General features: G+C 36.7%; 1 protein-coding gene across 1 annotated transcript in view; it reads left to right on the top strand.

The window, feature by feature from the left end:
- The window catches only part of MTA3 (metastasis associated 1 family, member 3), a gene marked incomplete at its 3' end in the record, with an annotated part of 113,314 nt that overhangs the window by 27,857 nt on the left and 68,816 nt on the right, over positions 1-16,641 (top strand). The window contains exon 7 of the mRNA XM_009888670.1: positions 4,492-4,618. Coding sequence (XP_009886972.1) covers positions 4,492-4,618 — 127 coding nt within the window. The remainder of the gene's footprint in view (positions 1-4,491; positions 4,619-16,641) is intronic.

The raw sequence follows: 16,641 nt of genomic DNA on the forward strand, positions 1-16,641 counted from the left end.
GCTAGGAGAGGCTGTGGGGAATTGAGCCTGTTCAGCTTGGAGAAGAGGTGGACTCCCAGTGCCTATGGGGAGCTTATAGAGAAGATGGCATTGGGCTCTTTGCAGTGACTAAATTGAAACAGGAGTGATTCAGATTAGATATAAAGAAAAGCTTTTTCACCATGGCTGGGTTGCGGGAGAGGTTATGTGGTCTCTGCCCTCAGAGGTTTTCAAGACCCAGCTGAATAAAATGCTGAGTAACCTGGGCTGACCTCACAGCTGAGTCTACTTTGAGGAGGAGTTTGTATTAGAGACCTCCTGAGGCCCCCTTTCCAGCCTGAACTACTCTGTGTTTCCATGGTTCTGTGATCCAGCCAACCTCTAGCTCAAAATAAGTCAGCAGTTTAGTGGCAACAGAGGGAGAACTTTTTCTTCCTTTTAAAACTGAAGATTTACTCCCTCTCCCTGAAGATAGCCTTTCATGTTTAAACTAGTCTCTCTCACTTTCTGTCGCAGTAGATGAGACGAGCGCATGGTGGGTTATTTTGACTTAGTTAAGGAAGAGCAATATGTTAAAGGAATTTAAGTTGTTTGTGAGCTGATGTTCAACCATAAAGTGGTTTGAGTCACATTTAAACCTTTAAGGATTTATTTTAGCTATTTTTAAACCACTTTATATTGAATGGGTGTATTGTGTTTCTAGAGACTTGCCCTCAGTTTATTTTGATTTTAGTTGTAAAAACAAGCAGGTCTTCCTAGTGGCAAGCTTGAGTCATCTCATTACTTAACTCTAAACAAAGATGCTGCATACGAAGTTTAGGTGGCGTGGACAGTTGTCTCTTATTCTCAGGCTCACTAAGAACAACACCATTTTATACCAGTGAATCCCACAAATTAAATCAAAGTGGGAAAGAAAGAGTTTATCACATTTTTAAAAGTAGTAATGCATATATATAATCAGTGAGGATTACAATTTCTACCCAGTATCCATTGCTTGCTTGTCAGTTAAGTCTTATTTACGTCTAGAGGGAATAAGGGAAAGGGTAAGTCTGCAGCACTACTGCTGAAAGTATCATCAAATCACTCTGGTTTTCAGGATCAAAGTAAGTATTTACAATTGCTGATTAGAAGGCCCATGTATAATAAATAGACTTAAAGCTTTAAAAGCTCACTGGAGATGCCTGCTTTTGCTCTCCAGGATTTTTCCTTTAAATAATGAAGTACTTCTTGTAAACTAGGAAAAGTACTAGAAATCAGCATTATCTTAAACTTTGCCTAAAGGGGATTGCATCACTTTCAAAAACTGATTGTATTCATCTTTGTAGTCATACCTAAGACTTTCAACATATTTTTAAGCTCAAAAATTTTAAATTGAATTATGTTTTCTCTCTAATCTTGGAGTGATAAGTGTATGTCATCACCATATTGCTCCATTAAAATATTTGCTTACTCTGAGCCATTGCTTCATTTCTCTTCCTGAGTGCTGAACACATGCTTAGCTTAGTGCTACTTTATGATTTCCTATAGGTACCTTCCATTTCACTCCTTTTGACAGGAATAACCTCTCCTTGGATGGCAAATTAAATTTCAGATACGTTGCTAATCTGAGTCAAAGAGGTGAAGAGATCTCTAAAAGTACTGTAAGTTCTCCACCGCTTTTCTTCTGATAGTTGTTAAGGCCTGATCTGTGCAAGAAAACTGATTCAAAGCACCCAGCTAAAGGTGTGTTGAGATGCAGAATTCTTTGTATTGCCATCAAATAAATTGGTTTTCTGTTTGTATTTGCCATCAAGCAAGTTCAGTTTTCTCACTTTACGTTATCCAGTGTTTCCTTCCTAGGTACAGGTTTGTGTTACTGCCGGGGCAAGCTGTTACTTGTATTTATAAATGCTAATACTACTGTTAGCATTGTTTTTATATTATAATGCTGAAGAAGAAAATTATAAAATTATCCTGCTGATAAATTATATTGTGTTAAGAGTGGAACTGTTCTGTGTCTGGCGATGGTTTGTTCTACTTACCGAGCTAGTGGGATCATCATGAGCAAAACATGTATTTTTCATTTCTAAAAATACAACAGAAGTTACATTGTTTCATGTGTAGGTTTGGAGTGTTTTAAGAGATGTGTGTAAGAGAGTTAATTTCAGCTTCAGGCTCTTGGATCAAAACTTTCTTGGCTTATATAAGATTAGTACAATAAATATATGAGTAAAATTTTGGTGTTTTTTCAAATTATTTTTTAATTTAAATTCTTACTATGAGGAAGCTATTAGGACACTCGAGCATAGGTGTCTAAAGCTATTTTAAACTCTCTGGAATATCATCTCTGGCTCCCTGCAACCTCTTTAAATGGCACATATTCTCCTGTGTTTTGTGCCATATCTACAGCCAGATGTTTTGGATATGACAATCTAAAATGGTCCCAGACACCTGTATTTGGATGCCTGAATTGCTTTCTAACGGATTGCTTTTTGTTAGATGTTTTCAGATGGTTATAACACAAGATTACCTTGCTTCAGGAAGGAGAGAGGAAATAAATAGCCAACTGAGAACTTTGGACTTGTAGAATAGTAAAAGCAGTACATTTATTTAAAAACAAATAAACAAACAAAACAAAACCACCTGGAACCAAAAGGAAACAACCCCCCAAAACCAATAAAGCAGCCACTGGCACATCTTGGTATTTTAAGAAGAAGTATTAATGCTTGAACTTTGAAATACTAATGTAGCTTTTAATGGTCTCTTACTGTAATAAACAGTTGTAGCTATTAATTGCTTGAAACACAAACCTTTTAACATTAATTTATATTTTTTCTTTAATTACTTGGTTAATTAAAAAAGTTCTTTCCCTTTGTACATTTTTTTTAAGCTTTATTTATTGTTAGTATTAAAGATTCCAGAATAATTCTGAACTGATTTGTCATCTGACTTGAACTTGTACGTGTGTCAGGTGAGACTGGGGGGAGTCTTGTTTTCATTTTTGTTTTTCTTATTCTGTCTCCCCACAAAACATGCCAAACCAAGGAAGGTGACTGGGGGGGGAGGGTCTACAGCAAGATATATTTAAAGTGGGTGGAATTGGGTTTAAAGAAGTTGGTTATATCAAAGTGTATTGTTTTATCACTTTTGTGGAAAAAACTATTAGAAGTGGAACAAGCTACACACAGGTATGATTTAAAAAAAAATCAAACAATAAAGTGTTGCATTTGGAGGAAGCTGGTTGCCACGAGGATGCAGGCAGGCTTCATTTTGAGATAGTGTCTGTAGGTTGTTTGTAAAAAGGGTTATTGTCCGAAGAGCAGATGAGGTGATCTGTTGTAGGTAGTTACGTGAAGTACTACCTAATGCTGAGGTTTTGTCATTTCATTTCTGAGAGATGTTTTATAAAGTAGACTTGGTTTTGCAGCTGATGGATAATTTAGCAGGTAGAAAATTGACAAATCTTAGAGAATTTATTAAAGTGTCTATATTTTTAAATACAATATTCATGGAGACTTTTTGTCCTTTCTGGGAAGCTAGAGGAAGTATGGATTCAAGTTCCATGCGTCCCAAGAATGCACTAGGAAGGCAGATTTCAGCCATGGAGATCCCAGGATAGCCATTTTGGAGAGCCTGTCATTGTATGACATGTTAGCTACCACTGTGAACATTGCTCTTTAGCTCTGTATGTGACGCTTTTCTAGTATCTGCTTTTATTTCTTCCTTTATGTTTCCAGTTTCCAGTTGGTTTAAATTTTTAAAAGGGTATGATTTCCTTGGTTTTATCGTATACGAGGTAATACTAGCGAATTTCAGGTTATACGAACTATAAAAGATAGTTTTCAACTGAAAATATCCTTCAACAAGAACTATGGAATTTATGATTTGCTGTTACAGATGCTGTCTTCTAGATTAAGTAGTGCTTTCTTGCTTAAAATATAAATAATTTTAAATGTTACTTAAATATGAAAATAAACTATTTGTTGTCAGTATCTAATAAGGAAGTATCTAATGGAAGACAGTAGGCTTTTTCAATTTTCTTAGACTGCAGTTTGGCAGCCTGACTGCAATTGTGTTTAGTAAATTTCTCTTCATAGAAAGTATGCTTTTACCCAGGACTTCTGTAAAAGTTTTAGTCATACCAATAGTAGCAACATAAATCTAAACCAGAACTGGTCAGCAAGCAAGAGGCACCTCCAGAGAAAAAAAAAAAAAAAGAAAAAAAAAAAAGATGGAAGAAGTTGAAAAAAGAATGAGTAATGTTGTGAGGATTGTTCCTACGGCTGTGAAAGACATCAATGCGTAGTACAGTAGAAGAGGATAATTTTTTTTAAGAGTTTAAGTAGAAGGTATAGAATTCAAAATACTTAATATTCTGTCAAGTTACATAAACTGTAGTCTTTTTAAACTCATCTTTTCTTTGAAATACTAAGGGAGGTTGCTAAGGGGTGGGGGGGTATGTCAAGTGAAATGGCTGCTGCAATGGTGTTATGCAACAGAGTTAATTTCGACCTACGCTCTGCTTCTCTGCAGAAGAAGTTGAAGAAGAGTCTGAAACTACAATTGAGGTTGATTTGACTGATAAACAGAAACATCAGCTGAAGCACAGAGAGCTCTTCCTTTCTCGCCAGTATGAGTCCCTTCCGGCAACACATATCAGGTAAGAAAAAGCAAATACAATTTATCTGTGTGTTCTGTTGAGGTGGATTTCCTGCCAGTAGCCCACCTGCTTGAACGCTCCAGCCTTCATCTTGCAAAAGGATGCGATTGATCACAGCTGAGTTGTGCCAGGTTGTCCCATGAACTACTTTAGAAATTACTTTGTTTTTTCCTTCTGTTACTTCATGTTTGAGCAAGGGGCAAGAGTCTCAGAGCTCTGTCTCGCCATTAGACCATCAGTTCATAAAGTGATATCAAGTCAGTCTGTCCTTACTTTGCAAGAGGGTTTTTTTTTAACTGTTCTTTTGCTGGCCAGAGGAACTTCAACTGTTTTGTCTGCCCAGGGAAACCACAGATGGGTTTGGAAAGGAGACAGTGACTCAGTGGTCAGATCTGCAATTTAGGGCTGCACACATTTAAAAATAAAATTACCCCAGATTACTTAAGTAAATGTGAAGAAGTCATGATGGAGTTGGGCTAAATGTTGCAAAAGCATTTCAAGAATTGTTTTAAATTGCCCTAATGCTAATGTAGGAAGAGGCTTGCTAAAGCTCAAAGAAGATTTGTTGATTTCTTTCTGTAAATGATGTAAGTGCTCATGTCATCTCCTATTTAGCAGTCAAGCAAATTCTTTTTGTATTGGGTGGAGTGGGGAATGATGTACCTAGAAATGGAAAAGAAAGAACACAGTGACAAGGGGGAGTGTAGCGAGTGGAAAACAAGGGCTCTTGCATTGCATTCTGAAGGAACTTTCGTTCTTTCATTACATCCAGCTCCCCTCAGCCGTTCAGACCATAAATGACAAGAAGCTACCAAAAAAAAAGTGTATTTGCTCCAACAGGAGAAATCCTTTATATGTGCATATATATTTTCTCCCTCATTGGCACATGTGTGGCTTATCTTTCTCACTGCCAACACAAACCTGGAAGTTGGAAATTTTTGTATTAATTTGCTGTGCTTGATTCAGCTACTTGTTCTCTGACTTTGAGAAAGTCATTTAACTGTCAAATCTCTGATTCTCCAACTACAGCATAGAGATAATAATCCTGCAGAGTTTCTCTTACTTACTTTGACATTTAGATATCGAAATAAGGTATTCTCTTTGTGGAGAGAAGATTACATAGAAGAAGTATTGTAAATGTCTTCTCACCTCAAACTCAGGGAGCAAATACAATAGAGGTTCTCCAGTACGTACTTCACAAAAGCCAGAAAAACACGTGAATTCATAGTACATGCAGCACTGCACAGCAGACAAATGCAGAGTGATGACTTGCATCTACTTTTCAAAACAGATGAATGCTGTAGGGCTGTGCTGTCACGTGTTGCTAAGACCTTTACTGGACGAACTCTGGACCGAGCTTTATGTAGTATAATGACGTTTTAACAATTTTGACTATTTTAAAAAGAAACAAGAAGGAAAACACACTGCAAAATATTCCTTATTTAGCTTTTTTACTTAGTAGTGTTCAGATTCTGTGGTTCTCAGTAGTTTTCATAACTTTTATTAATTAGCTTGTCCTGTAAAAGAGGATAGAAATGTTGTGAATGTGTTACTCCTCCAACTTACTCCCGTCAGTGCTCCAGAATATCCAAGGATGGAGATTCCACAGCCTCTCTGGGTGTCTGTTTCAGCATTTGACCGCTGTCATTATTAAATTGTTTTTCCCATTGTCTAACTGGGATTTCTCTTGTTGAAACTTGCTGTCCACTGCCTCTTGTCCCATCAGTCTGAAAGGAGCCTGCCTCTGTCTTATTTGTCTATCTTTTCATTAGGTAACTGACGACAGCAGTAGGATTTCTCCCTTTAGTTGTCATACCTTAAGAGTGAACAAATCCAGTTTAGTATCATCTGCAGACTCGCTGAAAGTGTATTCAGTTAACTTGTTCAGATTGTTAATAAAGATGTTAAACTGTTGGCCCCAGTATCAGCACTTGGGGGGTACCTGCAGTAACCAGCTGCCGGCTGGACTCTGTGCCACTCACTACAACCTTTTCAGCTTGGTAGTCTGGCTAGGTTTTTTTCCAACCTTATTGTCTACTTCCCTAGTTCCATATGTTACCAATGTGGTTAAAGGACGCTATAGAACACACTGCAGGCCTTGCTAAAGTCGATGTAGAAGACATTCACTGCTGTCACTGGTCTAGCAAGCCAGTCATCTCCGTATAGAAAGCTAGCATGCAATGAAAGTCTGAGTAGCTCCATTCTGGGGGCCTCTGCTCTTACCACCTGCAGTTTTAGCCCCTAGATAGGAACAGTCGGATTTACAGGAGAAAATAAGTGGTTCAATGGAATAGAGGGGAGAATGGAGATCAGCTCTCTCAAGAGTAAGAATACAAAAGCACGGTCACTTTGGAAGGAAGAGGAGAAAGCTAAAAGTGATTTTTGTGAGAACAGAGGAGGCTGAACTATCTGTAGTTGCTATTGGCAGCTACAGATCTTGAACTCTTACTGGTATCTTCAGCCAAGAAAAGAAACTTTCGGTTGCCTTTCTGCTTGTAATTTAAGGGAATAAAATATTTTTACTTTGTGTGGTATGTTTCTGTTTAGATTTTACTGATATACTTCTACTGCTTTTGTTTTGTTTGTCGTCTTAACATTTACTCTTTACATTTTTTTTTTAACTGAATGGCAGAGAAAATTGCAGCCCTGCCCACCAACCCTGGGACTGAGATTACTTTTATTCTAATTCACAATTACAAATACAGTATTGCCTTATTTATACACCCGATACCATTACTTTATTGTTGAGATGCTTTGCAGTTATTTTAGCAGGTTAGATTTCTTTGACGTGCAAGTCTAATTCTGAAGCTCTTTGGTCTGTAATGTTGATATTCAAATAATTCTGATGTAGTTTGTTTGCTTTTGAATTACTGAAATACAGTTTCATTCCTTATTCTCATACATTTTATGTTGTTATATACATTATATATAACTCTCTTGAGATACAATTTGTTTTGTTATAAATATTGGTATTTTTTAGACTTACTCTGGCTTCCCCTTTGCATTAGGTGTCACTATGCCATTTTAGTAGCTTTAGGAAGTGGTATAAGTTTTGGCACCAAAGAAAAAAAGCCAGTTTTAGAAAAGAATTAGAAGCGGGTGGTATAGTAGTAATTAAAAATGACAGTGCTGCCTTGTGGACACAATGTTCTTGCAGTGGAATGTATTTAAGATATAATTGCCTACCTCAGTGCAGCACCATTCTGGAGCGATGGCATGTGGTATGCACTAGTTTGGGTCTCAAAAACAACGCTTGCTACCTTACTGCCTACTGCCAAGTTACAAGTGAAACTATTCCCTCCCCTCTCTGCTCAAATGTGTAAGGTTTGTAGCATCCCTCCAGTGAAGTTTCTCCTTCCTTCCTAATCCCTGCATGTTACAGCTGCAGTGTAACCAGGCACTGTAATCCCCAGATGTCCTTGTAACAGAGTTATACTGCCAGCCAGACTTGCTGAGTACTCTCCTTCGTTAACGTCACGCAGTAAATGCACCCAGAATTCATGCAGATGGCTCCTGTAAGCAATGCCAGTCCCAGAGAGGGGTTGAGTTGAGCTGAGCTGAAGTGTTGTGTACTTTAACTTGGGTTTTCAGAGGTTTGAGCATTACCAAATACAGCATTTTGGAAAGGCATGAGAAGGCACGGAGGGGGGGAAATGTTGAAAGTTGTCATAAAGGTGAAATTGTTTGCCAGTGTTGTAAAATTCACCATCTGCAAATGGTTATCTTGTTAGGGAGATGCACTGGTTTATCTGACTTGGGATTTAAATTTATTTTTCATTCTTAAGGTCTCAAGAGTTAATAGGTGGTAAACATGTTTAGATTGCTGTAAAAGATTGCATTAGCTTCTAGGATCACTTGTAATTGCTTTTAAATTTAATACTTTATATGAGTTCTGTAGAAGAATTTATCCATGAGGGTTCATCTTGCCATTGCATTATCTTTGCTTAGTTCATGTTTGCTAATAATTGTGTTTCAGTCTTGGGGTTGTGGGGTTTTGTGTATTGCTATTTTAGATGTTTGGAAAGCATACATAAGCCAAGCATTCTCAGGTGTCGAATAAAATCAGGTGTGAATCTTTTGGGCTGCTCTATACTGTATTAACACAGCTCCCCCCCCCCAACCCCCCCCCAAGAAAACAAGCAAACAAACGAAAAACTAAACCACAACTCATTTATGCAAAGTAAAAAGAGGCTTGTATGCAGACTTTCACTAAAGTCAAAGCAGTTTGAGAACGGAGAAAAGCTGCAAAGACTGGTAGCCATTTGTGAATAAATAAAAATGAAATTTGATAAATTACTTCTGTTAAACAATCTTTCTGGTAAGTTAAAGTTTGAATACAAGTTTTTAAGAGTTCTTCCCTGGGACCAAAGAGCAGTATGGGATTCTCATGAGCTCTTTTGTTGCTCTTTTACCTGATTCAGGCCACACAATTTTCTGCAGTGACTATTGCTGAGATCCCAACTGCTTGTGCTTGAATTGAATTGTATATTTCAGTGAGACATCCATGCTTGGTTGAAAAATTTCCAAGTGATGGATAATTTACCATCTTCATTATAGTTTTATCAGTTGCTAAGTATATGTGTTTGTACCTCGGTACTTTTTTTATAAGTGCAGGAATTCTGATCACATAAGGGGTTTTTTTGTTTGTTTGTTTTTGTTTTTCTCCTGGACACTGTGTTTTCACTGAGTACTTTTTGCTTTTCTTGGGCACAATTTCAAGATGCTGCAGTTCTTGCTGAGCTTGATTTCTGGACTCAACAGGGCTGTGTATGATAACTGTGCATTATGTCCATATTTGTCATTATGGAGATTATTCAAACAACTGTAATAAACCTACTCCCCGATCTTTAATAAAGAGTATTTACTCTGTCATTGGATTACCTATGTTTCTTGTATTTTTTTTAGAGGATTATATTTGTTGCTTCACGTAAGCAGCAAATTCAAGCTTTGTATGTACCTACGGGCTTAATTCAGAAAAACTTTCCAGAACCTGATTCTGAAATCTTCAGTTCTTTCTAACTTATGAGTCCTGCTTTTATTTACCTTTATTTAAAAAACAAACAAACCAACCCCAAACTATTTTAAGATGCTCTTGGCTTGGTTTATTCCTTCCATTCCCACACAGAAAGGACTTCATGAGCCTTTAAGATTGTGGTTGCATAAGATCATTTTATGAAAATGCTTGGGGAGAGTGAATGATTTTGCAGAATGCATGTTAATGTGTGACATTAAAGAGCTTCCGAATAGTCTGATCATGAGAAGAGTTCTTTATTATTTTTTTTAAAGAAATTTGGAGCCTCTGCATTTTTTTACATGTAAGCATACAAAAAAGTGTACTTAAACTTCTAAAGTATCAAGCTATAACAATCTTGGTTTCCCTCTGTTCTGAAATTGTTCCCTGTAGTAGTTTAATACATTTTTTGCTCTGTTTTTTTTTTTCCTTTGTCTTTTGACATCATTCTGATCGGTAATGCAGTCCAGAACACATCATCGTACTTTTTTTAGTTTGGTCGTTTTTTGTTTTCTTTGTTTGGTGGTTATTTTTTGGGTAGTTTTTTTTTATTGTTGTTAAATTATCCCCTAGTTCCTGGATAGATTAAAGTAACTTTGGTAGCACTTTGTAGAAATACTAGAAAAAGTAACATAAGTATGTACAGTTCATAAAAACATCTAGTGCTTACAAACTGCCTGTAAGAGTGTGATGCTTTTTAGATGCATAATAAATGACTCCGTTTTATCATACAGATTTCTTTGTGCTGTGCTGCTTCTTCATGATCTCATCAGGACTCACTAATATTGCTACTTCAAACAACTAAGGTGTATAGGAATACATTTTTCTGAATGTGGGATTCCTTCATTTAAAACAGACCAAATGGCCTGAAGCTCAAGACAGATAGGGCAGGTCATTTTATAGAAGAAATGTTGTGACTTTTTAAGGCATGGCACCTTAGGATTTAGTGATACTACCTTAGGATTTGTAGTTTTGGCATTCTTGGCAAACTAGAAGGATCTGGCATATGGGGAGGGTGTGTGTATTCATTTATATACCTTGTATATATATGTGTGTGTATACGAGATACAAATTTTACCTAGTTTTTGAAAGCTTACTTTGAACCTTATAAGCCTGATTTATTTTCTGGCATAAATCAGACTGGGTAAGGAGTGAATCTACTTTGCATGGGCATGTGCTTACCTGATGATTTGGATTGTTAAGAAAGGAATTCTTCCTTTCTAGATTGAGTTTATTTAGAACAAAGGGACTTGAGAAGCATGTCTGATTTTTTTTTTTCTCTTTTTTTTTTTTCTTTTCCAGTAGAATTTGGAGAATTCTTACATGAATTAAGACGAAAATTCAATCTAGGCCAGAGTCGTCTTTTCAGATGTGTTCAGTAGCCAGTACTAGTAACACTATGAGAAAAAGTTTATTTATTGGTGGAAAGTTGTCACTTAAATACCTGAAAAACAGTACATATTTCCCTGTAGTGACATAATTACAAAGTAGGAGTCTTTCATATGGTGCAAAACTTTAAGTTCAGTTGCATGAAGTGATGTGTGTTGCTTCCGAGCTGGGTGACCTTGTAATCTCATGCTGAAAAATAATTCCTAACCAGCCTCCTGTGTTTTTATTCAATATATGTGCATTGATGCTGCTGTGCTAAAAGGTAACAATTTTTTTACTTTTTAAAGTGAATTAATCCCTAGAGGAAAAATAGCAGTGACTTGAGTTTCCTACAGTAGTTTATAGGAAGTATATAGAATATATTTTGAGATACCAAAACATGTAGTTTTACTGTGTCCAGACCAGGAAAACATTTCTCTCTCTGTGGCACTCAGTGCATTATTCTTTCTACTCAGTGTTTTACTGCAGACCCGTCTCAGCTACACGATACAAGATTCAGTCAGTAATGTAGACTGAAACAATATTAGTGCAAATACAGTTTTAAGTGATAATGCGTTAAACCTTGTTTCAAATGTGTGTACGTTCATAGATCCATATGTTTACCCATTAGCATTTTCTGCAACTATTAAGGTAAGATCTTTTGGCAAAGTTGGTGAGTGCTTTGGCTCTTCATGGTAGTTTAAACATTTAAACTGTGTAAGTTGTTACTGAATGCAGAGTCTCATTTAATTCTGTTTTTTGTAAATTTGTTTCACATTGGGAGTGTTTTTTCCTGCTTAGATTATGACTAGCTAACAGTAGCGAGAAAGTTGGAACCTTAAGAATGTGCAGAAAAGTTTGAACACTATCTACAAATTACTTTTAAATCCATGTCAGTTACGCATGATTGCTCCAAGAGACTGCCTTTAAATATTACCAATTTAGAGTGCTCAAAATCAGCATTCCAGCTCTAATTAAGATTAAAATTCTGAATTTTTTACTAAAAGCCACACGCAGCATAAAAAGCCTGGGCCATCCATATGATCTATGCATATGTTTAGATGCCAGACATTTACTGATTCATTTAGATGTACATAAATCAATTTGCTGTGCATTCTGTTTTTAATTTTATTTGATCAAGAGTGCGTTAATAAGGTAATACCAAGTTTATTGATCTGTCTTTTGGCAACAGATACACTGTCTTGTACTGTTTGGGAGATTGGTATTTTGTTGAGGACACAGATCCCAGTAGTATTCACCTATCAAAGGTGTTTTATTGATTTTTTTTTTTTTTTTTCGTTTTTTTCCCCTTTGGTTTGGAACAGCTCTGTAAATGAGCAGAGCCAAACTCAAGCCAATTAAATATTAATCAATACAATGCAGATCTTTCTTCTGTTAGTTCTAGATATTGATTGGATATTTTAAAAGTCAAACTCCAGTTAGGGTCTGTTGCAGATTTAAATCACTATGATGATGCTTTTGTGTTCATGTTTTTAGTGTTGTGCAATAACTTGCTCTCAAGCTGTAAATATCTTTGCAATCTGGAGAACTTGAAATTTGCTATAAAGACTTAGGTACATGTCTGTCAGCATCGTTCTGTGCCCCTTAAACTGCACTTAGAAGTAAAGCACACAAGTACTTTATTGCCTTCCCGTAACTGGAGAATCAATTTCATATGATTAGCAGAAGCTCTTTGGACTCCACAGTTCCTGCTCTGTGGTTTGGTGATCATCATTGCAATTTAGACTGCTTGTAATGGCTCAGGGTGGTTGTTTGATTGTAGATCTACTGAACGCTTTCCTGTTTAAGACAGTTCAGGAAAAAACTTTTTATTTAAGGTAGCCCTCTCCTCCTCTACTCAATATCTGTACCCTTTTTTCCCCTTCTTTCCCTTTATGCTGAATATGGAAAGGTTACTCCCAAGTGATACTCCTGCACAAAACTTTTCCACCCGTCTTCATTATGCACCTTCTTTTTAGTTTAATCTCTGGTTGTCATTGAAGTAACAGCATATGATAAAATCAAATCATAACCGTAATATTTCCTAATATTCTTTCCTGTTATTTTATTCTAAGACTGTCTAGTTAGTGACTCACGCTTCTGTGATCCAAATCTCTACTGGTCTTGATGAAGATCAGCAAGAGACAATTGGTATATCTATACAGAATTGCCCTACATCATTCTGTCATATTCAGGAGGACAATCAATAATTGTTAATAGCAGAATTTCAAAGTCTGTGGAGTCATGCCTGCATATATTACTTTTTTTCTTGAACTTGTATCTGAATGACCAATGCATATCAAGTTTCAATGACTTGGTAGGAACCCAAAGCAATGTGTTTTGAGAGTTCTTAGACTGCATCAATCTCGCCCAAATTGCATCTACTTTACAACAGGAAACTTAATCTATGAGGTTGCTTTTTCCACTCCTGTGGTTTGCTCTGGTTAACAGGCACAAAGTGTTCTGTTTCTTGTGTCATTTCTTTCTGTAATTTCTGTTTGCATACCTCCTGTCCCAAGAAATCCTTAGTAAAATAAGATCTGTATCTCACGGGCTGTCTTGTTCATCTGGTGAAAACAAGAAGAAGTAGCCTGCAAGAATAGCAGAACAGGAGTTGCAGAGCTTTCCACTGGTTTAAAAGGAGAGGCTGTGCCAAAATAAACAAGGACTTTAAAACATCAAAACAGTTGCTGTTGATTTTGATTCGTTTTGGTAGTTTTAAAAGATAGTGTTTGCATCAGTTTTTTAAATTTTGGTAAAGATCTGAAACTATCCTTTTGATTACTTTAAGAAAAAACTAATTAAAGCATAATTAGCCAGACAGTGCAAACAAGAAGTTTGATTATTTTTTTCTGTGATATGCATATCCATATTCTTGTGGAGAATTTGGTGTTTTGCTCTAGGTCATTTAACCAGGTTATATTGAAATCTTTTCATAACATTGTCTTGTATAATAGCCTTGGTCTGACTTTTTTTGTACAGCTTAAATTCTTGAGCTGGTAGTCATCTTGTTGTCTTCATTGGAACAGGTTAGTAAGGGCAGTCTTATTATACTTCTCTGTTCTAAATATTGGTCGTTGTCACGGTCTTGTCTGAACCCTGTTCCCACGTGTTTTTCATCCCTCCGTTGTGTCTCACTCAAACATGGTGGGTTTTGTCTTTACTTTTCAAGGCCTATTATGCCCTATCTCTGGTTACCATCTTTGAAATCCCTCGTTCAGGACTTGAATACTAACTGACATCTCATGTAGAGTGTTAATTTTCATTGGCTCCTTACTGAATTGTCCAAGTCAGTCTTATCTGTGAGTGTCTCACAAAGCTGCCATTTATTTTCTAGTTCCTTCTTTTTAGTCTCCTTTTCTTTGTTCCACATTAAAAAAAAAAAAAGTGACTAAAAACACCCCCCGCCCTCTGAAAAATATCTCCCCAAAACAGGGAGAGGGGAAAAAAATCCTTCTGTTCACTGCACTGAGAATTCTACCTACCATGATGACTAGTATTGCTTCCTCTTTCCTTATAACCATTACTATTTCTGTGCTTTACTCTTTCAGTTGTAGATGGTTAGGGTTTTGGCTGTGGGACTATATAGTCCTGGACTTCTGCCAGGGCTGTTAAAGAAATCCTTTTCTACAAAATCATTAAGGTGTGTTTTCCAAAGTAGTATTTTAGAGTATTTTTCTGCAAAGTGTTTGAGTCTAATTTCTATATTGTAACAGAAGAACTTCACTGAAGGATGGAAGCTGGCTGTTGGTACGGAGAAATAGGTTGTTAGGGATCCCTTAGCTGGTGGGTGTAAATGGTCAGGAATTGTCAACCTACTGGTGGAGTCAACCTGAAAGATATAAAAAAAATTACAAACATACAAGAGCTTCTAATGAATGGAAGCAAAGGAAGGTGCAACATGTGAAAACAGCTTTCACGTGGTTAATGCTTTAAAGAAAGAAAAAAGGTAGGAGTTGTAGCTGTGGTTCCTAAGACAGAGGAAGCAATTGAATCCTGAGTGGTGTATATGGTAGAGACTGATAATACCAAGAGGACAATTTAGTCTCATCAGGATTAAATTGTAAGTGAAGACATAAAAGTTTTGGGTTTGGGGTTTTTTTTGTTTTGGTTTTTTGGTTTTTTTTTGGGGGGGAAGTTGTTTGGTTTTTTTTGCTTGCAGTTATTTGTACATTACTGATGTCTCTGAAACTTTCCTTCGACATTCATACAAGATAAATTTTGCCTAATTCTGTAGGAAGTAAAAATAATTTTTCTCTGTATTTTTAATTTGAGAAAGATCAAAACCAGATATGTGATCTTAACATCACTGAGCCCTTCTCATGCTATTTAATAGTCGTTCATGCTGTTGATACCAGTTAAGTCAAGAATGTTAGTTGGTGGAGGAATGTAGCTTGAATCAGAGTTGGATAAGAGGAAGAAGGTTTCATATCTGAATAAATATTGGGTAACTCTTTATTATTTTATTTTTCACAAAAGTTGGGTAATTCTTTGTAATTTTTACCTTGGTTTGATTAGTTTTTGTGACACATTTAATGCAGGAGACTCCACCAATAGAACAGTGAAACTATGGCATTATACTCTAGCAGTCTAAATAATACTCAAAACTTTCAGAAATCCTAGTGTCTTTGCAAAGAGGCCATAATTTTATTTTGGTGTGTAACGGATCTTAGAATCTGGTAAATGCAGTGTATATTCTTTTTCACTTTACTTGTCTCTATAGGTAGCTAGCTGCCCCTTTTTCTGTCCTCTGTCTAGGTTAGAATACTCAGATTTTACCTTGTTATATTGATTCTTTATTTGATATAGATCCATCCGTCTCAGTTATCTGAAATTGTTTAAAAACATTAATGAATGAAGTTCCAGAATACTGGGAGGAGGAGAATATTATATTTAAATCTGGAGGAGCTCTGGGTTTTTAAATACATGCTTCAGCGAAAGACCTCCAGGTCTTGTAATGTGGTTTAAATGGTATTTATTTTCTCTCGTGGGCTTTTTGATTATTAGTATTGGAAGAAAGGGTGCAGAGAGCAATGGTGGGTGGAGAAAATTTAGGGACATATCACTGCAAATCTGTATTCACGTATGTTATTTCCTAGGCATAGGTGATCGAGAGATGCTACGGACAATATAATGAGCTAGATGCTCATTACCCGGTAGACCATTTACAATAGGCTGAGAGGAATTTCCTCTGATGGGGGGGGGGGGAAGAGAAACAGTAGACTTTTGTGTGTTTGGTAAAGATTCTAAATAATTTGTAATAAGTATTTCAGGTTTCTCGATTATAGAATCTGGTAACTGTAATACAGATAATTTTTTGTAATTTTGACTTGGTGTAGTTTACCAATTTTCAAATGCTTTTTTTCATTTTAGCGTTGTATATACTACTGTATCTTACCTCTTAATGAAGAGTGTGACCAGTAGGTTGAGGGAGGTCATTCTCCCCCTCTACTTGGCACTGGTGAGGCCACAACTGGAATACTGTGTCCAGTTTTGGGCTCCCCAGTTCAAGAGGGACAGGGAACTGCTGGAGTGAGTCCAGCGAAGGGCAACTAAGATGACTGAGGGATTGGAGCATCTCCCTTATGAGGAAAGGCTGAGAGAGCTGGGACTCTTTAGCCTGGAGAAGAGAAGGCTGAGGGGA

This window comes from Charadrius vociferus, unplaced genomic scaffold, assembly GCF_000708025.1.
Source record: "Charadrius vociferus isolate BGI_N301 unplaced genomic scaffold, ASM70802v2 scaffold340, whole genome shotgun sequence".
NCBI lineage: Eukaryota > Metazoa > Chordata > Aves > Charadriiformes > Charadriidae > Charadrius > Charadrius vociferus.